The sequence below is a fragment of the Sceloporus undulatus genome, chromosome 2 (assembly GCF_019175285.1).
Source record: "Sceloporus undulatus isolate JIND9_A2432 ecotype Alabama chromosome 2, SceUnd_v1.1, whole genome shotgun sequence".
In the NCBI taxonomy this organism is placed as follows: Eukaryota; Metazoa; Chordata; class Lepidosauria; order Squamata; family Phrynosomatidae; genus Sceloporus; species Sceloporus undulatus.
Genome location: NC_056523.1, coordinates 140,677,581 through 140,700,434, shown reverse-complemented (window position 1 = coordinate 140,700,434; position 22,854 = coordinate 140,677,581). Strand labels below are relative to the sequence as shown.

The 22,854-nt window shown below is 41.3% G+C and overlaps 1 protein-coding gene across 7 annotated transcripts in view; it reads left to right on the top strand.

Annotated features, from left to right (window-relative positions):
• The window catches only part of RAB37 (RAB37, member RAS oncogene family), a 105,083-nt gene extending 82,440 nt beyond the window's left edge, over positions 1-22,643 (top strand). For 5 of the 7 annotated variants that reach the window (XM_042449970.1, XM_042449975.1, XM_042449976.1 and 2 more), the window contains 8 exons: positions 5,987-6,097; positions 11,073-11,114; positions 14,087-14,153; positions 14,486-14,538; positions 15,488-15,553; positions 19,638-19,694; positions 19,912-19,988; positions 22,304-22,643. In XM_042449970.1, the coding sequence (XP_042305904.1) occupies positions 5,987-6,097; positions 11,073-11,114; positions 14,087-14,153; positions 14,486-14,538; positions 15,488-15,553; positions 19,638-19,694; positions 19,912-19,988; positions 22,304-22,409 (579 nt within the window). In that variant the 3' untranslated portion in view covers positions 22,410-22,643. The remainder of the gene's footprint in view (positions 1-5,986; positions 6,098-11,072; positions 11,115-14,086; positions 14,154-14,485; positions 14,539-15,487; positions 15,554-19,637; positions 19,695-19,911; positions 19,989-22,303) is intronic. The other 2 variants (XM_042449972.1, XM_042449973.1) reach the window with 1 other exon arrangement.
• Positions 22,644-22,854: the final 211 nt, after the last annotated feature.

The following is a 22,854-nucleotide window of genomic DNA, read 5'->3' as shown; positions in this document are numbered from 1 at the left end:
TTTCATGATGTCATGATGTCAAATCAGGTCTTGTGATTCAAAATGGTGCAGGTCAGTGGTTCTCAAATTATGGAGTGGGACCTCCAGAGTGTGTGAGAGATTTACTCAAGGGGGCCGTGAGACTTGGAGGCCCTGATCCCCCCCCTCTTTTTCCTTCTCTGCTTCCCAAGCTTTTTCTGTCCTAGAGGGGAAGAGAGAGGTGAGAAGGGTGCTTGGAGCAGCCACCTCTGCATGAGGAAGGAGGAGAAGGAGAGTGGGGAAGCTCACTGGATGATGGCCTCTGGCGGGACCCATCCTGAGCTGCCATTTTTCTTCCCCCACTCATCCCATCACTCCCCTGGTCTTTGGGATGAAATGCTGCTGCAAGAATATGTTCATGAATATACATTAATATTCAAACAAAAATATGGACATTCAACAAACAAAATATTCAAAGATATGGCTGTGTTAGTGTGTAGAATCAGTACGTAGCAAGATCTTGTAGTGCCTTTGAGACATACCAGATTACCACACTATACTCTTATAGCGCCGCTATTCCACTTTAACTGCTCTGGCTGCCTCCTGTTGCATACTGGGATTTGTAGTTTAAGGAGGGGCATTTAGAATTCTCAGCCAAAGAGCTCTTAGACCTCACTACAAACCCCAGAATGCAATAGGAGGCCGCCAGGGCAGTCAAAGTGGAATAGCAGCACTATAAAAGTGTAGTGCAGTAATGTGGTAATTGAAAGAAAGAAGTGGAAGCATGAACTTTCATAGTATTAAGTCTGGTTCCTCAAATGGTCCAAATGCATGTGAGGAAGGAAACACAAGTCTACGAAAATGCACACTGCCAACTTCTTTCTTTCAACCAAACAAAATATTTTTATTCATATACTGTGTTGAGCAAGGAGTGGGAGGGCAATATATGCATGTAAGGGGGGGTCACAAAGGTTAAAAGTCTGAAAACCACTGGTTCAATAGTGAGTGAGTTCAATAACAGAGAGAACTGCAACCGGTATCTAGCTTTGTGGTTTACTGATTATGGTCATTTTGAAACTAATACTGTACTAGGAACTAGTTCTGTGCTGAACTGGTCTCAGGTAAGTTTTGTTGAGGTGGAAAAGTGCACAGGCAGAAATAAGCTGACTGGGACTTTGCTAGCAGTAGAAGAGACATCGTGACAAAGGAGTAAATGGACAGTTGCACAAAAATTGCGATCAACAAAGTCCCAGAACATTTGAGTTTAAAGAAAAGCTTCAGGAGGGAGCTTTTGGGCAGATACTGAGGGCCCTGTCAAACTGCACAATTATAGCACTATAATCCTACTTTTACTGCCATGACCGCATCCTATGGACTCCTGGCATTGGCAGTTTTGTCAGAGGTACCAGAGGAGAAGCTCTCTGGCTGATTCTGAAGTCTGTAAAAGCCCCTCCCTACCAGTCCCAGGATTCCACAGGAAGGAGCCATGGCAGTAAAAGTGGCACTCCTATTGAGGAGTGAGAAAGGGCGCCAGGTGAGAGGGGCACCTAGAGTGGAGTGTTTAGTGCTTTCCGTGCTGATAATTTTTTCAATTGGAAAATTTTCCAACCCTAGCAGAGTCTGCTGGTCCTCCTTCTCTTTATTGCTGTCCCTGTTTGTTGGTGGTGAGGACCTTCAAGTTGTTTCCAATTTATGGTGACCCTATTATGGAGTTTTCTTGGCAAAGTTTCTTCTGAGCCTGAGAGAGAGTGTGACTTACCCAAGGGTCTCCATGGTTGAGTGGGGATTCAAACCCTTGTCCCCTGGAGTTCTAATCCAACACTCAAGCCACTACACCACACTATGCTCTCAGACACTGTCATGTGCTCAAAGGGAGAAGATAGTAAAGAGTTTGCATCACAAAGGAGCATCAGTAGCAGGGCCAGGGAAGCCTCTGGGAGTTGGCAGCAGGCCCTAGCAGATGCCCAACAGGCAGATGCCAACCCTAGCACAAATCTTTCATTCAGCCACTCCTGACTTGTTGTAGAAACAGCAACCCTGCTCAATGGCCTGTATCTTTTGTGCATTAGTCCCTGTTCTTCTCCAATATAGAAATGAGGGGAAGGGGTTTTCCTTTTGTTTCACAATCTTCAGATGAAACTAACTGGGAGTACAACTGTGAAATGGTGAAACAGTGTGCTTCCAGTATTAAACAGCGGAGAAATAACTGCCGTATCCAGCTAGTGAGGAGCAGTTCAGAAGACTAGACAGGGATTTCATGAAGCAACTCACACTCTTACTTTGTAAAGGGCTCCATTACTTCAGAGATGTCTTCTTTTCCTAGTTTTTGTTTGTTTGAGTCAGTCATGTTTGCTTTCAAATCCGGAAGGGGAAAAAAATCCTTTTAAAAGACTTGACATTTAAGAGCCTGGTGTTTGTTTATTTGTTTTCTGTCAGTGCTGTTGATATACCTGATAGGTTTGTCCCGCAGCCACAGACAGGAGACTGCTCTTATCTCAGAAGAGGCTGGGGGAGAACCACTCTTTATAGGTAGATGAATACTTGCCAATCCACATTTCTCACAGTGATATATTCCAGGAGGGTTACCCTGTTACTCTCTTATTGAAGAAACTGAAAAGTTTCTTAAAAGAGGAACAGGTTTCTTGGTACACATACTTATGTAGACTAGGATCTGTCTGATGGAAATGGGGCTCTAATCCATGAAAGTTGTTTTTTTTACTATAATATAGTGGTGGTATAAATACAAAGAAGAGGAGGAGGAGGAGGCAATGAGTATCCAGATATCAGTCTCATAATATGATACAGTGTCCCTACCCTGAAGTACAAATTGACTCAGGGATGCCAGCAAAGCCTGGACTTCTAAGCTGAAGTCTGTTTGTTTAGGAGGAGGAGTGGATGCTGGCTTGCTTGTTTGCTCTGCTATCTTGCAGCTAGGGTGAGGCACTGCCAAGGGAGGAAGAGATTCCCAGCTCTGGTAAAGTTTGCTCAAGGCACTTACCACCTGAGTAAAGATGCTGCAGTGTTGCCTCCCTTGCTTTCTCAAGCTGTAGTGAAGTCTACATATGTATTGATGGTGGCAATGGCTTTTTGGGGCAGAGAAAGAAAGCACTCTTGGTTGTAGAGAGACTCAGGATCCCAATCACAGGCTGTGCATGTGATCATCACTCTGGCTCCCTTGAGTGAAGGCAGGTGCAAGATTTGAGTTGCACCATCAAAAATGTCTTCAGAGACTGGTAAATGTATAGAGCTTGCAAAGGCTATGTTAGTGAATGGTAGACTTGCTTGCTTATAATGAACATAGTGCGGAGGAGCCAGCCTCCATTTGAATTGGGAGCTTCCTCCAGCAAACAGTTCTTTGGTGACCTCTCCAGCTCAAAATCTTTAGTGCAGAATAAGAGTTGGCCCTTTATCCATGTTTACATAGATGTAAGTCTCACAATGTATGGCAGGTTTACTGCCATGGATATGCACAGGTAGCATTGACACCTTATTGTCTGTGGTCAAAAATTTCCTACAGTCCATGCAATCCAAGTTAAATAAGGTGGCAGTATAGCTTGACTTGGGCCTATATACCCTAAAGGCACCAGATCATATCTGATCTTGGAAGCTAAGCAGGGATAGGATACTGCCAGTGAATACCAGGTGATGTAGGCTATATTTCAGAAAAGGAACTGCCAAAGCCACCTCTGAGTAGCCTTGCCTAAGAAAACCCTATAAAAGTAATGGGGTCTCCATATGTTGACAGGCAACTTGAAGACACATACACACACACATAATTTGATGGGTGGTTGTACTAGGTTCTCTCTGTATGAAGATAATTGCCTCCAGAAGTGGGGACTTTTATTCCCAAGTTAAGTTTATATTGCCTGGACTAAAGGAGAAGCAAAAGGAGGAGCTGAACATGTATTATAGACCTTAAATATAGTGGAATAACTTGTTGAATTCTAACTACAAGTGGAAGCTGTAGCAGGTTGTTTGAATAGTTGCAGGCCAGACTCCACTATAGCACTATGATTCCACTTTATTGGCCATTGTTTGAATAGTTACAGGCCTATGATTCCACTTTAATGGCCATCGTATGGAATCCTGGGATATGTAATTTGGTGAAGCACTAGAAGAGGTCTCTGCTAAGAATTCTAGAAGCCCCTGCCTAAATTGCAAATACCAGGATTTTGTAGAATTGAACCATGACAGTTAAAGTGGAATCATAACTACTATAATTGTGTAGTGTAAAAGGGCCCCTTCTGTCTTATTCAAGAGAAATGAGAGAATGGCAAGGAAGAAGGGATTAAAAGGGTAATCAATCAGTAGAAGAGAGTTTGCAAACTTCTTTTCACTCAGAGAGAAGACATGGTGACAAACTCACAGAAGAAGCCCAGAATCTGCCAGTAAATAAGTATTGTCAGTTTAATACCTATCAAAATGGTTTAGTTGCATGCAGAAGATCACATATTGCATTGATGATATGTGGCTAAGGTCAGCTTCTGAGAGAGCACAAAAGGTAGAAAGACTTGCTAACATTACTCTCTATGTATACTTGGCCACCTGTATAGGGGCTTTCCTCCCTCCCCTTTCCAAATAGAAGGATGACAATTGTTGCCTATACCATCCCCCATTGCCTCCATGCCCTATTGTGGGCTTCTTGCAAGCAGAAGGCAGAAGTAGTTGGACCTTTGATCAGATCTGATCCAACAACACTCTTCCAGAGGAAGGATCTTTAAGCTTTTGGGGTGGGGGTAGAGGTTATGTATTGATGTCACTGAGCTCATCCCTTCTCAAAAGATACCTTCATCAGGAAAATCAAAATAGACTCTTCTCCCTAAGCTTCAGTCACAGCACTAAGATGAGAAATGAACAAGTTCGAGGTCGCTGTCTGCATTCTTGTGTGTGGGTCCTTCCAGACAGAGGGCTCCTGTTGCTCAAAATTAGAAGTCATCTTGCAGCTGTAATACCCTTTCTCCTTGACAGATTTTTCTGCTAAGAAAAAAAGGCAGAAAAATAAAGGGAAAACAAAAGAAAGCTGCATATTAAAGATGACATTTTTCACCTTAGGTAAGAGTGGGTCTCTTCTTTTTTTCTTTTTTTTCTTCTTTTTTTTGTATCCCCTTCCAATTTTTGTTCAATAATATTATGCTTTGTGTAAGTTGCAGCATTTTTTTAAAAAAAAACACCCATTTTCAAAGTGGTTGCAAGAAACCCAAAATATTGCAAAGTATGCAAAAACTCCCATAATCTCACTTAGTACCAATAGCAATAGCAAATACATTTCTATGCTGCTTATCAGTGAACTAGCACTTCTTAAGCAGTTTACAATATGTAAGCCAATTGCTCCCAACAAGCTCAGTACTCAGTTTACCGAGCTTTGAAAGAACGGAAGTGGACCTTGGAGCTCTCTTCGAGGATCGAACGTACAACATTGTGGCTGCAGTACCAGCATTTAGCCATTGTGCCACCAGGTCTCCTTAATGAGGAGAAAAATTTGATATCTTTAATTTTTGAATGCAAGAATGATATAAGCAAAGATTCACATCCCTGTTCCCTGTTTGATTCTTATCCTGCAATTGCCCGGTCTCCAATGCAGAATTTTATGGGGGTTCCATATGTGGTTTGCAATGCTTCTTCAGTCCTTTTTTCTCATCTCCCTTAAATTATTTAAGGAAGAAAAATTCCCAGAATCTATTGACTGTTAGGGCTTCCTGAACAGAAACATCTTCTTGTCCTGGTTGACTTTCCCTCCATTGCTCCCAAGAAGAGAGATGACCTGTTATGTGAACAGCTATGCAAATAATTAGCAAAGGAGTTGGGAGAAAAGAGGAAGTTGATCAGACTATGTAGTAACAAGGAGCGGTTCATATTGTGCACAGCTGTATCTGCGTTCCTTGTCCAGGCTCAGGACTCTGGAATTGCTCCATTCTTTCGTCCAGCTCTTCTTCCCCAACAGCTCCCCCCTCCATACACAGTTTGGTCTCATGGAAGGTATGCACCATCCCTTATACTATTAATGAGCTTTTGCACCCCCATGTTGTAGGTGATGCTGCTTGGAGATTCAGGCGTGGGGAAAACCTGCTTCCTCATCCAGTTCAAAGACGGGGCCTTCCTCTCTGGGACCTTCATAGCCACTGTCGGCATAGACTTCCGGGTGAGACCCCACTACAGCTGCCAATGTCTAAAGGGAGAGACCTTTGCTACAGAGTCAGAGACAATTGTTAGGCATACTGTTGTTGTGCCTCTCATGAGAGAACCAAGGTGCAGGCAAAGGGGACAAAAATGAGGTTCAGATTAGACATGATACTGAATATGTGTAAGCATTTAACATGTTTGATTTTGTTCTTTAGGTAGCAATAAGGATCAGGACAGCAGCACATGGATAAGGGTTATTTTTAAAATCTTCTCTTCACCCAATTGTAGTGTCACTAAAAAATCTGACACATTCCTAAAGCTGGTGTTAGCCCCAGAAAGGAAGGTTCCTTGGCACCAAGGAGTGGGAGCATCCCCCTTGATGGCAGTCTGGAGATAAGATGAGACTTCTGTTAGTAGTACAGCATGGGTGGATGCATAAAATATCTCCTAACTATATGCTGCAATTCCAGTCTGGATATGTTAAACACACATACACACAAATATACACCATGGTAGCTCTTTACAGAACAAAAATACGGCATGTCAAATGTTTACATCCATTTAATGTTATTTTTAAAGTGCATCTACACTGTAGAAATAATGAAGTTTCGCACCATTTTAATTGCCATGGCTGCATCCTATAAAATCCTGGGATTGGTAGTTTGGTGAAGTACCAGCGCTCTTTGGCAGAAAAGGCTAAAGACCTTGTAAAATTCCACATCCCAGGATTCCATAGGCTGGAGCATTTAAAGTTGTGTCAATCTACATTATTTCTACAGTGTAGTTGCATCCTTATTTGGGCTTCAGTGTCCCTAACTGCAGGAATCTGTGAACAGAAGCAAGGTGTTCTACAACTGTAGTTGCTGAAAAATAGATCATCACAAGGATCCATGCTCTTCTTAGTGGTGGTCTTGATGGTCCCCATGACAATGGGCAATGGATTTATTCCAGGTCCCAAAATAGTCTTTAGAGAAGTATCCATTGTGCTGAACCTGGTTAGGAATGTTCTCTAGTGCCTTGCACAGCACTTTCAAGCTATGGAGTGGCTTCACCAACCACTACACTGACATGGGAGATATCAGCTGTAATTCTTTGCACTTTGAAGCAGAACATTAAAAAGCTCTGCTCCCAGTATAGATCCTTGTACCAAGTGGGTCCCAAAATGTAGGGGACAAAAAAAGAAAAAGAAAAAAAAAAGGCCTGGACCACATCATATTGATACATGTAAATTTTTCTGAACTTTTCATAGGAAAGACTGGAAAACCAGACTGTGTTATGATATACTCAAAGCAGTTACCTTTTCCGCCCCCTCCTCCCAAAAACCCTAACAACCAAAACCAGCAAACAAACAACTGTTTTTCAATTTTGGCAGATGACTCTAGCTGAGCAGAGCAACTTTTCCACTCACCCTGATGGAGCACTCCTATATAATTTCATAGGTTTGCCCCAGGTAGATTTTGGGGTATAAAATTGACATTTATTATCTCTACACCTTAAGTTTGATAGACCATTTGGATTTTTCCCCCTTTGGGCACTAAACCATCATAGACTATCTCTGTGCATAATTCAGAATGCCAGGTACATCTCATGAAAACACAGAATAGACATATCAAAAACTATTTTTAAAAGTCATCTGGAGGTGTATCAAAGATGTATAAAAGGGCAGTAAAAGTGACCTGAGTTATAGAGTGCAGTAATCCAAGAGGGCTCTATAAAAAGTGCAGGTTAGACATATGACTGATGAAGTCAAATGTGGGGTGGGGTATAAACAAAATATGGGTGGTATATGCCCACTACTAGACCTAGAAAGAACTTAAGGAAGTTGTCACTGCTAAGTTAAAATCAACATTTTTTTGTTGATGAGTTTTGAAACTCACTGGCATAGGATGTCTGTTCAGATCTATGGATGACAAAAATGTCAGTGACTAATAAGCACTGAATTTGCTACAGATTTCCTAGTTTTTTAAGAGCTCTGCACTTTGAGAATCTGGTTCTGTAAGTAAAGATGCCTGTATTGAATTGAAATGTTGCCATGCGTAATCTTAAATGTGTTGGCACTTCTTGTTCTCAGTTCTTCAGGATTGGTTTCATCGGTTTGTTGTTTTAACAATTGAGTGAGCAATTAAACCAGTTTATAGACTGTAGGGGTGTCAAAACTCAGTATGAAACATCTGTAATATTGAGTGTTTGATATTCCTAGACGGTGTTTGAAACAGTGTCTTGTTCTTTTCCATGCCACAAACAATTTTTGGGTTGTAACTGTGCTTAAGTAGGAGGTAATTTTTCACATCACAATAAGGGACCAACTTTTATGTCATGGGAACTGCAAACTAACCAAAGCAAGAAATTAAGCCTCAAGTATATAATCCTCCATCTGTTGCAACATATCATAGAGAAGTCAAGAACCCTTGATACAGCCTGCTGAGTCCTAATGGTTTACAACTTCATTGCTGGTTCCACAAAGCTCCTTGAGGTAGTATACCATGTTGTTCTCAGTGCTGCTGCTCACCTGAGCATGAATGGATCTGCATTAGTGATAACTGTTAAAAAATAATGTACGACTGGGGTAGGGTGACAGTTACAGACTGGTTATGATAATATCTGGTGTAAAGTCAATAGTGAAGGCAAGCAAATAGGCTGTTTACTTTCAAACACAGTTGAGCAGATATTCTCAGTGGCATGCTTTAATTACACAATGAGACTTGCACTGCTGTGTATCCTTGTTATCCCAGATTTTGAAGAACTGGCATGAAGCACTGGGCAGATAGCAATCCCTCACTCCTGAATGGGTGCTCTTGACCTGGGTCACCTTGATTACAAATCCCCTTTGAAGAAGGGCTGAACATTGCTGCTAATCCATAATTATCTGTTCCGCCCATCAGAATTATAATATGCCTGCGACATGACCATTGCAAATATTTAGTAGCTATTCAGCAGCAATAATAGGTATTTTTCCCCATTCCATGGTAATTTGAACTGAAGAAGATTGGACAATAACTGTTCTTTTCCTAAGATGCTTTTTTGATGTTTGGTGGAAAGTATTGGCATAAAATAGATAAATGTACATTGAAAGCCTTTTTTGATTTCTCGTAAGTGTAATACATACAGGAGTAATGGGAAACATATTTTAACTGGGTAGTTATTGATTCCTTAAGCTGTTCTTCTAATTTTTGGTATCTGTGCTCAGTCACAAGTAAACAGGTCAGTTACTTTATACAAAACAATTACATTCAGCTAGCTAAATGGGGTGTCTATAGGCAGCAACACTCACCTTGTTAATCCAACCAAGAGAAGAAACCTCTCTGGCCAATCAGACCAATAACTGATGAGAGAAAAGTGTGGTATAGTGATTAGTATGCCAGGAACTGGTGGCTCCCATGTAAGTGAGTGGTGAATACACACCAGGCATTATTTTGTACTTTAGAGGCACAATCCATGGTACTAAGCCTAGCCTGGAGATAGAGTTCATGGCCTTAGACAGATCCTTTAAAGTTTGGATGGAAACATGGAACAGATTCACTCCCACTGACATGAAAGCCACCTGCTGCTGCTGCCATCAAAGTAGGACTAGACTCACATTTCTGCTCAATAATAAAACCTAAAAGGTAGCCTCTGGCCTGTCATGAGTTCACATCCCAACAGGCCTCACAGGTTTGTTGTAATGATAATTTGGGAAGAGAACCTTCCATGCTTTCTTGAGCTCCTTGAAAGAATGATGGGATAAAAATGGATGACATTCACAACTATGAAATTTAAAAGAGCCTTCCAAATAGCTGCAACATAACTATACTTTGACTCTGGGATTTCATGGCTCTTTCCTACCTGTTTGGTACCTAACTCTTTTTTATCAATAAGTACTGATGATGTGCGTCACATTTTCATTATTTACCGTAGTTGATCCAGTGGGAAACCCTCATATCAGGAAATTTTGAGATAGCTATGACATTTGGTTCAGAGAAGGTAAACTGGCAGTAACCAAAATAGGGCACATCTTGAAAATAGAGATACCAAAATGTTTTACAGCAGATCGCTTTGTTAAATTGCATTTTTAATGTTTTCCACCAGGGGTGGAGATCATGCAACCTTCCAGACATGGTTGAACTGTAATTCCCAGCAGCCCTAATTCACATATCCACTGGTAAGAAATAAGTGGAGGTTGCAGTCCAGCAACATTTGAAGTGCCACATGATTCCCACTCTCCAGTAGCTTGAAGCAAGATTTTCTAGTTAATCCTAGTTTGCCCCCCCCCCCCCCCCCCGGGTAGCTCTCATAGTTTGATTATATTTTCAGGTCTTTTACTGATATGAATCCATACATCTCCTATGAGTGTTATGGGAAGGGAGGTGATGATTAATAACTGTTGCTGTTTGCAACTGGATCCCTCCCCAGTTTTTAGGCAATTTACTAAGTTTCTGTAGATGGTTACCGTAATTTCTCTTTAATAAGCTTTGACTTAATGAAGTTAGGTTACCCCATGCAAAGATGGCCTGTGGCACAAAGCAGGAAATGTTGTCAATTGTATCGACTTGTGCCATTTCCTATGTGAAATAAAAAATGGCCCAACTTAGAGTTCATTAAAACACATTACATGGATCAAGGTGTGTCATGTGTATATCTATTGGTCCTCCAACTCTTTATGACATGTCTATAACACAAACATGAGCTAATTCACAGAAATGGCTTTTCCTTTCAACGAATCCTAGAGACTGTAGTTTGGGATTTGTTTCAAGTAGGCTTGGAAACTATAAAGAGAAAATAAATTCTAATATCCATAAATCAATCATTTCTAGGGTTCCTGGCTGAACATTAGGTCAGATAATGTCTCTGTTATCTTTTAACCAGCTAAACTGCTACTGCTTGTCCAGTGGATATAGGGCAGCCAGTTAAATTGTAGGACTGTAACAGGTGGTCTAAAGGAAAAGCCAGTGCTGACTTTTCAGTTGCGGTTGTTGTTCCACTACAGTGCCATGCTTTTCTTCTTTTCTCTCTTACAGAACAAAGTAGTGACAGTGGATGGTGTTAAAGTGAAACTGCAGGTAGGTCTGATGAACACAGGTTGAAATGACATGTTCTTTGATTCTTTCTGAATAGGTCAGGGCTTTCTCAGTACCTATTTTGCCTTCTGTGGGAGGGCTGTACTTTTATCAGCCACAGGACAGATGCACTCTCTCCAAACCAGGGCTTCCACTGACACACTTCTCCTTGTCATACAGCTTGTAAACAGACAGTAAAGAATATGGATGACAGAATTCTCCAGTCTGATCCCTTCCTCCTCCATCCCATCACACATAGAACTGACTCAGCTAGTGGGATAATGAGATTATTTTGGTCACTAAAGAAGTAAAGCATGCAATCTGTGAAGTGCATCCTAAAGTCCAGATGGGACAAATACATCCAGAAGTTATGGCATTTGTTGCTATAGTCCTAGTGTTGTTTTTAAAACCCAAAGACATTTCTGTTAGCTGGGAGTATTTTCTGGAAATTCCTAGAACCAGATTGAATATTTTATTCCTACTCTCAAGTTGATTCATTTTTCATTGTTTGGCATATAGAAGATATATGTTCCCTTCACTTCTTCTCCTTTTTAATGTTTTAAAAAGTTATTAGTGCTATAGTGCATCAGTGAACTGCAGTTTTGCAGTGTAATTCCATAACTCTATTTTTTTTAAAAAACTAGAAAGCATAAAATTTGCCCTTCAAACCATAGGACCCTCCCATGAAAACATGGGTGCATCTGCATTGTAGAAATAATGCAGTTTGACACTAGTTTAAGTTCTGTAGCTCCACCCTATGGAGTTGTGGGAGTGAAATGCATGGATGCAGACAATAGTTGGTCAAACTCAAGGAGAATTCATGTTTCTTTAGATAATGCATCTCTAGGAAGAGAGCTATGATAATTTAGTGCAGTGGTTGCAAAAGTTTGGTCCTCCAGGTGTTTTGGACTTGGTTCCCAGATGACCCAACCGGTTTTGCCAGCACCCTGGAATTCTGGGAGGTGACGCCTGAGAGAGCTAGGAATTAGAGACACTGCTTTGCAGTGGTTCCGCTCCTTCCTCTCAGGTAGATTCCAGAGGGTGATGCTCAGGGACAGTTGCTCTTCAAAAACAGAGCTGAATCGTGGCGTCCCTCAGGGCGCCATCCTGTCCCTGATGTTATTCAACATCTATATGAAGCTGCTGGGAGAAATCATCCTTAGACATGGAGCGGGTTGTTATCAGTATGCTGATGACACGCAAATATACTTCTACATGTCTCAGTCATCAGCAATGGTGACAGATGGCATTTCTTCCATCAACCAATGTCTTGCAGCAGTTATGGACTGGATGAGGGAAAACAAGCTCAAGCTAAATCCAGACAAATGGAAATACTTACGGTAGGGGCCCCCAAACCAGGTATTGGGCTGCAACCTACAGTCCTAGAGGGGTTCACGCTCCCCTCAAAGGACTGTGTTCGCAGCTTAGGGGTGCTTCTTGACTTGTCGCTTCAGATGAGAAATCAGGTGAATGCAACGGCCAAGAGTGCCTGTTATCAGCTCCAGCTGATATGTCAAGTGCACCCTTTCCTGGAACGGGGTGACCTTGAAGCGGTAGTACATGCACTGGTAACCTCAAGACTTGATTTTTGCAATGCGCTCTACATGGGGCTACCCTTGTGTGTAGTCTGGAAACTTCAACTGGTACAGAATATGGCAGCCAGATTGATTACAGGAACAACTAGGAGTGACCATATTACACCAATATTGAAATATGGCTGCCTATTAGTTTCCGGGCACAGTACAAGGTGTTGGTCATTACCTTTAAAGCCCTCCATGCCTTGGGCCCAACCTATTTAAGGGAATATCTTCTTCTGTACAATCCGCCCCAAACCCTCAGATCCTCAGGGAGGAATTTGTTGCAGTCCACAAAGACCAGATTGACGGTGACCTCCCAGAGGACCTTTTCCGTGATCGCTCCCACTTTATGGAATGGCCTGCCAGATGAGATCCGTCAAATTACCAACCTAGAGAGTGTCAAGAAAGTTGTCAAGACGGTTCTCTTCCGGCAGGCCTTCCCGGAATAGAACCCGGCCACATAAAGATCCCCCCACAGATATATATAAGTGAAGACTCTGCCCACCGTTATTCTATTATTGTATTATTGTTTTTAGATTTTATTGTCTGTAATTTTAATGGATAGAATTGTTTAATCCTTTTTTAAGGGTGTGTGTGTGTAGAAATTGTATATATTGTATTTTTAAAACGTTGTACGCTGTTTTGATTGTGGTAACAAAAAGCAGGATATAAATTAAAGATGTATTTATTTATTTTATTAAGTCCAAAACATCTGGAGGACCAGAGTTTGGGAACCACTGATTTAGAGGCTTGCCTTGTCTATGGGTTGTGCACACAATTTAGCCTGATTCGCCCTTCCTGTAATCCCACCTGTCTTGCCAGCTACAGTTTCCAGAAAATCAGTGTAGACCAGTTATAGCCCTGATCATAGTCTCCAAGTTATCCATTTGTAATTCATTATTTTTTCCCTTCCAGTTTTAGGCAGTTGTTCCTAATTTTGTTCTTATTGTTTGGGCACCCAAGCTTCCCAGTACCATCTCTATCCTCTGGCTTTATATTCCTTTCCTAATAATTTACTTGTCCTTACAGGCCACCCACTAACAGACCTTACATATCTTTCACACCAAGAAATGAAAATGAAATTCAGAAACAATAACACAGAATAAAAACAACTTAATGCCAAGCCAAATTAACAAAATGGTGGTGACGGGGGGGGGGGGGGATGAAAGTGACACTGAAAAAAGTATTCAACAAATGACAAAGGTACTATACCAAAGAAGTATCCCTCTGTAGAGACTTACTGTTTTAGCCTTTGACCTTGATAGGCCTCTTCCTATGAAGACTGTCCAATCATTTTTATTTTGTATGTCATGTACTGTACGTGCATTTTGCCTACACTGAAAACAGAAGAAGAACTTTCTCTTTTTATCTTTCTTTACTAACCTTGCCTTGTTGCAGATCTGGGACACTGCAGGCCAGGAGAGGTTCCGGAGTGTGACTCATGCTTACTACCGAGATGCACAAGGTAGGTTTTCCAACAGAGCACCTCTCAGATTGGGCCAGAGCTAACAGTCTTAGTGGAGCAGCATCCCATAATAGTGCAAAGGGACCATAAGTCTGTGGCACAACTCATGCACTATGAATGCAGAAGTTCCCAGCTTTAAATCCAGAGACTTTGGTTGGAGAGATCATAGGCAATGTGCCTGGAAATGTACTTCTGATTGAGAACATAGGGAGCTACTGATAACCAGCACATATTGTACTGGAACAAATGGCAAATGGATTGACTGATCATAGCAGCTTAATATCAGAGGGGCAAAAGGCAAAAAAAAATTAATAATTCTTTTTTTCTTCCAGCACTGCTCCTCCTCTACGATATCACCAGCAGAATGTCCTTTGACAATATTAGGGTATGTATTTCATACATAGTGTGAGCATCATATCCTCCAAAATAATCTCCAAGCCACTGCTTATTCTTGTTGATAGGGAGAAATGTTTTCAGTAACTCTTGTGGCACAGTGGTTAAATGCCTGTACTGCAACCACTCACTCAAAACCATAAGGTTGCGAGTTCAATACCAGCAAAAGGGCTCAAGCTCGACTCAGGCTTGCATCCTTCTGAGGTCGCTAAAATGAGTACCCAGATTGTTGGGGGCAATTAGCTTACACTTTGTAAACCATTTATGGAGTGCTTAAGTGTACTGATAAGTGGTATAGAAATGTACTTGCTATTGCTCTTGCTATTTAGAACTGTTAATTCATCTACCAAAATATGTAACATCATGAACGTGCATGGCACTCAGCAAAGCCTAAGAGGAGGTTCCTTCCTGAATGAGCATGAATTGTACAATTAGACATGGGGAAATAAGAAGAAGGAATGGAAAAGGAAGCAGGGGTAAACAGGGAAAGAATGTACATTTATATCAGTCACACATATTCAAATTTAGTTGCATTTGGGTGTGGAGACTAAGGAGTACCCAATGGAGCTTAATCCAAGGTTGGTTTTGTAACATGAGACAATACAATGTATTATTGGTTCTACTACCCCAGGATGATGGAATTCCATTGAGGGCCACTCATCCCATTTTACACTGAGCAAAGTTCTCACCACCCAAAATACCACTATATGTAGGACTGTAATGCTTTTAAATCTGCTTATATTGTGGGTGGCATCAGCCACTTATAGAATCACAGTACCAGGGTAAGCAACCACAAGGAATGTGTGGCCTCTCACTCCCTGGTCAGCTTTTAAGAGTCCATGTGACTCTGTACATGGTGTTTTGTATTTTCCCCAGTATAATGCTTTGCTTCATGGTTTTGTGCCATACTAAATCTTCTTTCTTTTCCTCCTGTCTTGGAGGCTTGGCTCACAGAGATCCATGAATATGCTCAAAAGGATGTGGTCATTATGCTGCTAGGCAATAAGGTGTGTATCATATCCTGACAGGTAAGGGCAAATCTGTGCCGTTTTATACATGCTTTCTCTCTTTGTCAGAGCTTTGAAAAGCTGTGCTTGTTTTGTTTTGTTTTGTTTTAGACTACAACTCAGCCCGTACTAGTAAGAGGATTCTTGGAATTGTCACCAACAAGTAATTTTTCCCAACTCTCTTCTATCTTGGCTCATTTTCACTCTAGCTTTAAAATGGTTAGCAAAAGCCAAGTCACGATTCAAGGGATAGAAATATCTGGGGCTATACAGACCAGCAGTCTGCAGCCGCCTCTTTACTGGCTGGATCAGGGCCACAGCAACCTCATGCTGTGACCCTGATCCAGCCTCCAGAGAGCACAAAAAGGAGCCGCAGAAAGCAGCTCCTTTTTACACCCTCCAAGGTGCTCCATGGCCATGGCAGCGCAGCTTTATGACGCCCCATGTGGACCGGAGCATGCCAAAATGTGTCCTGGGGCAGGGTAGGGCACACAGTGTATGGATGCTGCACCTTAACTCCACTCACAGGCCAGCACAAAGTGCTGGTCTTTATTGGTTCATCTGTTTCTTGAGATGAGAAGGAATCAATGTGTTGCTTTTAGTGTATCTGGTTTGAGATGATGGAGAAAATGATTCTTCAGGGAAGATTTCAGGGCATTCCACTCACAGATAGGCTGTGCATATGCTATGCCCTAGTAACAGAGGACTGTCTACTTGCCATCTATTTACAAGTTGTAGAGAGCATTATCTGGGCCCCCTTCTGATTTACATGATAAATTGGTTTGTAGTGAACAAACTTACATTCTTTTTGAGTGATTGCAACCAAGGCTGTTAATTTAAGGGGAGGAAAAAGGTAGAGAGAAGGGATTGTATTTAGTTTACTGAATAGTATATTTTTTTATTTTGGTTCAGTTTTTTGTTGTTAACTGCTGTCAAGCAACTTATGACAACCCTATAAGGGACCTCCAAGTCACCCTGTCATTACCACACTGCTTAGGTCTTGTAAACTTGGGGCTCTGTTTTCCTTGACTGAGTCATTGCAACCTTAATTATGTAATAAGGTTTTTTTTAAAATTGCAACTGTATTGTAGTACTTATAATTTTATTATTTGTACTTCTTTGAAATTGTCAGTAGTAGTTTGAAATGGTCAATAGTTGTTTGGTTTAGTAGACTAATTCAGTAATTCATCTGCACAGTTATTTGTTGTGATTGTAAAGGATATTCTTTATATTGTATCTGCTTTCAATAACCCTCTTCTTTGATGAGTACATAAAGCAGCTCCTTGCTTCCACATACAATGATGAGAGTTTTATTGGCTCCATTCCATGCTTCTCACACTGGACTTCCCAATAGTTTCAGTTGCTTTAGAGTGATCTGGTCTCTTGGTCCTGTCTGGTTACAGATAAACAAAAGGAAGTCTTACAGGACCTTAACAATTAACAGATTTATTGTTGCAAAAGCTTCCATGGACTAAATCAGAGACAAGGTATCTTAAAGATGGTACAGGACCAAGAACAGTTGATAAACAGAGGAGACAAAAGGTCTTGGAATGCAAGAGTGCTCACATTTTCTGTGCAGAGCCTCAATGTATACAAGATAAGATGTATATACAAGATGGCTTGGGAGTGTGTTTGGAATAGGATTTAGATGGCTCCAAGAATAGGCTTTACATGGAATGGGGATATATCTCTTAACCCTTGACTTGCTGGGAATTGGAATAGATGTTTGCCATATTTCAAAGAGGGCTTTCTCATTTTTGTTTCCTTTTTGAATTTTAAAATTTAATTTAATCCTATTAGTTTTAATGGCAGTCACAAGAGAGTTCTAGATTTATATGTATTCTAAAATTAGAACATGCAAATGACCATTACTACTGTTTTTCATTTTGAAAAAATTGATTCTTCTGGTCAGACATGCAACATTAGCCTTTGTTATCCCCATCCCATGAGATGCATTGAAGGGGCACTTCACATAACTGTTCTGTCATAACAGAGCATCCAGGTTAGGACAGTTCTTTGCATTAGTAGCCTGTTTTCTAAGCAAAGTTTTCCAAGGTGATATGCAACAATTAAAAATGTAAAGATTATCAATATTTTAAATAAACATAAAAACATGATGGTTACCAAATAATAAGGATAATAAAGACACCATAGACATGAGCTGATGGTGATTTTTATTTTACTTTTTTTGGTGCATTCAGTATATTGTTGGCCAGGTTTTAGATGTTTGTCTGTCATAAGCACAGTTCTACCAACTGCTGCTTCTATTACGTTCTCCAGGAACATGCTTGTATAAAACATTGTAGCCTGGTAGAGGCTGTTTCCTGGTGGAGCAGGCAGATTGGTGTTTTATGCTGACATATGCTGAGGGTTCAAAGCCAGCTTCTGTCCTTTTTTTGGGGGGCGGGGGGCATTGTGCAAGGAGGTATTGAGTGCCTCTACACAGCATTTTTTCTGTGACTGTGTACTTGATGGTAGCCCAACCGGCCACTGACTGGTTGTAGTGATGTGCCTGTATGCTGTCCAAGTGCTGCATGCATGGCAGGGTGTTGGACTGAATGGCCCATGTGGTCTCTTCCAACTCTTTGATTCTATGATTCTAAGTGCCACTGAGCAGGGAGCAACCTTCACACCCCTTCCCCAGACTTCAAGCATAAATATACTGACTCTATTAGTGTCAAATAGGATCTCAGGCCATGGATTCTGAGCAAATCGAACAATCACTGCTGGAGCAGGAAACCATGTTACGACAGGGCAGATCAAATTGTGTGAACTGACCTTAAAAGCTTGATTCCAGAATGTAATGTGACATTTATCCTTGAATTCATTGAATAAAATGTGGGAAATGAAGTAACCAGTAGCAAATTTAAAATTGCCAATGTTTTAGCAGATTATTAGACTGAATCCTCAGAGAGCAGACTACACTCTTTGTGATGAAGTTAGTGCATACAATTAGCGATGGAGCCGAAAGAGAAACAAGACTTTTGCTCAGGAAAAAAATGCATCTTTCACTTACTGGAATGTTAGATGTAGTTAGAATGTGGCGAGGCCACATTTCTGATGATTATGTGAAATAAAGTATAATATACAAGAGACTTGTTGACATATTACTTTTTGTATTTTATAGTTATTAAAAAATAATCAGAAAGGGCATGCCATTGGATCCTTGCTGACCAAAATCAGCCAGCAGAGGGCAGCCAGGGTTTGAAACTTCAGCCAATGGCCTTTAGTAGACTACTGCAATGCTTACTGCTACTGAAAAGTCTAAGGAACCCTTGGAAATGGAAGGGCTCTTTCAGTGTGTACAATTATAGTGCTATGATCTAACTTTAACTGCCCTGGTTCCATCCTATGGAATCCTGGGATTTGCAGTTAAGGGAGGGGCCTTTAGCATTCCCAGCTAAGGAGCTCCTCTGGCGCTTCTACAACAATGTGTTTATTGAATAGCCCAAGGGCCGTTTCAAAATACCTCAAAACACAGTAATACAAGCAATTTTATTACTATGTATTACTATATATTACTATATATAGTTAAAATGTTAATATAGTGCACTAAGTACAGTATACCGTAATACAATATGTAGATACATATGAATATCCTAAACATGCACAGCTTATAAACAGACTATAAAAATCTAAGTAAAAATATACAATATGTAAGGTGCTTCTAACAAAACTACAAACCCCAAGAGGATTCTACAGGATGCAGCCAGGATAGTTAAAGCAGAATTTTAGCTCTATATCTGTGTAGTGCAGAAAACTCTAGGTATGATGGATTTTTTGGCAGTTGCATTCCTTGAGATGGCTACATGACTCTTCATCTTTCTGTCCTCACAATAATCCCATGAGGTATATTAGGCTAGGAGAGTGTGTCTGGACCAGGGACCTTTAAGGTCGTGGGAATTTAATCTTAGGAAAGATGCCCAGGAATAGTAGACCCTGCCTAGGATGGGTACAAATGTTTGGACTGACAGGGACTCTTCATTCTTTATCCCAAACAGATGGCAGATGTCTTTGTGCTTTGTCAACATGCTCTTTCTCTGCATATCTTTTTTATAACCCCCTTCCCCCTTTTTTCCTGCAGGCTGATGTGAGCAGTGAAAGAGTTGTAAGAACAGAAGATGGAGAATCACTAGCCAGGGTGAGTAATGCCAGTACAAGTGGCCTCACTGACACAAAATAAGACAGTTCAGCCAAACACCATAATTTCTGTCCCTTCCATCCAAATTTGTGGATGATGGTTTTTGTTTATTAGGCAGTGAGACCCCAGGGCATATGGGCCAGCACAAGCATGTAGGAGGGATTCATTGGGCTTTTTGCCAAGCTGTAGCCATGTTTGGTGTTCTGTTTCTTTGCAGGAGTATGGAGTGCCTTTCATGGAGACCAGTGCAAAGACTGGTATGAATGTGGAACTGGCATTTCTTGCCATTGCAAAGTGAGTAACAGCCTGCCCCACTCACTAAGAATAATGACAGCATGGGGGCATCCTGATTTTTCATATTGCAGTCTCTTCTGTATTTGTTGGCCAACTTGGCTAAGGTGTCATCTGTCCCTTTGGCTGCCTTAGACTAGAAGTGGGCCGGTTTGGCAAGTCTGGGTGGCATTTTCAACCTCCTTTTACCTCAGCAGGAGACATCTGTCCATTTTTCAAAACCCTAACCCTATTTGTGACAAAGTAATTATTACCAAAACAATATGACCATTAGATCACCACTGACATCCCTAAATGACTGAATAACTTGTAACTGGCTGCCAGATGTACAGCTCAATTAAGACTCAAAGTAATGTTCAGAAATGTAGGGCGATTATACACAATTCATAAGTAGAATTATCTTAGTCCTGCCGTTGCCTTTGGCTCCCTGCAAAATTAAAAGTCACTTGCTTTAGCCTTTTCCTCTATAGCTGCTCATTTTCTCTGCCATCTTCTGTATGTTTTTAAAGTCCAGAATGTTTTTGGACAGGGACAATGAGAATAAGACACAATAGGCTGCATCTGCACGGCAGTAATAAGGTAGTTTCACACCACTTTAAGTGCCATGGCTCTGCACTATAGAATTCTACAATTTGTAGTTTGATACAGCACTAGAGCTCTTTTACAGAGGGCTAAATATCTCACAAAACTACAAATCCTAGGCCACATTCACACTGGCTTTTTTGTGTCAAGTAGATCTGGGGAAATTCGGTGATGCAATACAGAATCAAAGTTCCCACTACATTTATTCCGATTGAATCTCTCCGTGGCAATTTATCCCTGTTGAAGTTCACATTACAATTTGTATCTATTTAAAATGAAGCCGGATTTTGATTGTTCTCAGTTTTTAAAAAACTGTCAATCAAATTATGTACATCTACGTCACATTGTTTGGCCGAATCCCCCCCCCCTCCCATCAGTCTCGGAGGGTGGCAATGGTAAGCCCCTCAGAACAACCCTTAGCAAAAAAACAAAACAAAACAAAACAAAAAACCCTAGGATAGGTTAGCTTTGGGAGAGTCACACTCTCTCAGCCAAGAAACCCCTGCAGATTTAAATGTGAGGTATAAATTTTGGTTTTAATTTGCACCAACTTTGGAGCAGAATCTGTTGTGGTTTTAGTTCTCGGGAAAGAGGAAAAACGACTCTTAACCCCACCCCCCACTGGTAGAGTTTTTTAAAAAATGTCAAGCAAATCATGTGCACCTTTGTCATATCGATGATGCCAGTCTACTGCAGCTATGCAATACCAAAGATGTGCATAAGCTGTCAAATTTTATTTTTTTTAAAAAAAGTACACCATCTAATGATGTTCCCAGATGAACCTCCTCCCTGGCTTTGGCTGGCAAGGAGAGAGCAAAGGGGTGGGCATAATCTGCCCCCTGCACATTAACCCTTCCCTTCCTTTGCTCCAAATTGAATCGACAGCAAGTTCCTATTTGCGTTTGGTAAAAAAAGACTGGTTCTTTTGAAAAGATGCTCTGAAATCCCTGGTTCCAAAAGAACCGGGTTAAGGGGGATTTGCGCCAGCCTCTCCAGAATTCAGGTCAGGAAAAACCAGTGCAAGTGTGAACAACCCCCTTTTAAACTGGTTTGCAAACAGATCTATAACATATTCTGAACAGCCCCCTAGAATTCCATAGCATTGAGCCATGGCACTTAAAGCAGTGTCAAACTGCATTATTTCTGCAGTACATATGCAACTAATAGTCTAAATGTGCCCATACTGTGGACTAATGTAATGACAAACTATATATATGTCAGAAGGTTTTTCAATCTCTTTCCTAAATTGAATTAACACTGAATCTCTTCCCATCTCTGCCACCCACTGCCTGACTTTCCTAGCTCACTAAGCCAATATTTGCTATGAGATTTATTTTATGTCCCCCATCATCACCCTACCTCCTGCCCACACCATGTTTCTTGCTTGGGTAATTGTGGACAATTTTGACCCCACTGACTCTCATTTTCCATTCTGTTGGAACAGTGAGATATTTTGGAGAGATCTTTCTAGAGCTTTTCAAACACTTTGCTTAGTGAGAGAACATTCTGGTTTGAGCTTGTGTCAGATGACATTCAAGGTCATAGCCCAGCGGGTGGGAGTCTTTGTCACCATCTCTGCAAGGGGGAGTGGGTTAAGCTTGTTGTGTTCCTGGCGTGCCTGCCGTGGCTAAGCTGAAATAGTCTTCCTTAAGCCAAGCTATAGTTTTCTGTGGCAAGAAAGGGCTTCTTCTACAGACAAGAGCGTCTTACTGATGTTTCTGCCCCTGTGCCTTCAGAGAACTCAAACAGCGAGCGATCCTGCAGCCAGAAGAACCCCGGTTCCAAATCCATGACTACATAGAGTCACAGAAGAAGCGGAGCAGCTGCTGTTCCTTCCTTTGAGGGAGGAGGATGTCAGGTCAGCCTTGAGGACCTAATGCCAGGGAAAGAGCGCAAGAAGCAGACCAGCACATTGGAAATGCAAGGAAGAGGAACTGTTGGGCTGTGAGGGCAGAATCCTCTCCAAAAGCAAAACTTTATAGAGAACATTTTTCTGAGATTATATACAGGACACCCATCATGCCAGTCTTGGGGGGTGTCTATATCTATGTTTATGTATGAATAAGGATGTGTGTGTGTGTGAGGGAGGGAGGGAGGGAGATCACTACAAGGCCAAGTATACTCAAATTCAGGATTGGTCAAATTGTTATTTTGGTAGGTGATGCTCAGGGTGTGTTATATTGCCCAGGCCTGGCTTTTATGGAGGGATCCTTACCAAAGCAAATCAACTTTCTCCTGACTACCATGCCACTAACCTGCACCGGGTACCTAAGAGGTACCACTGTAG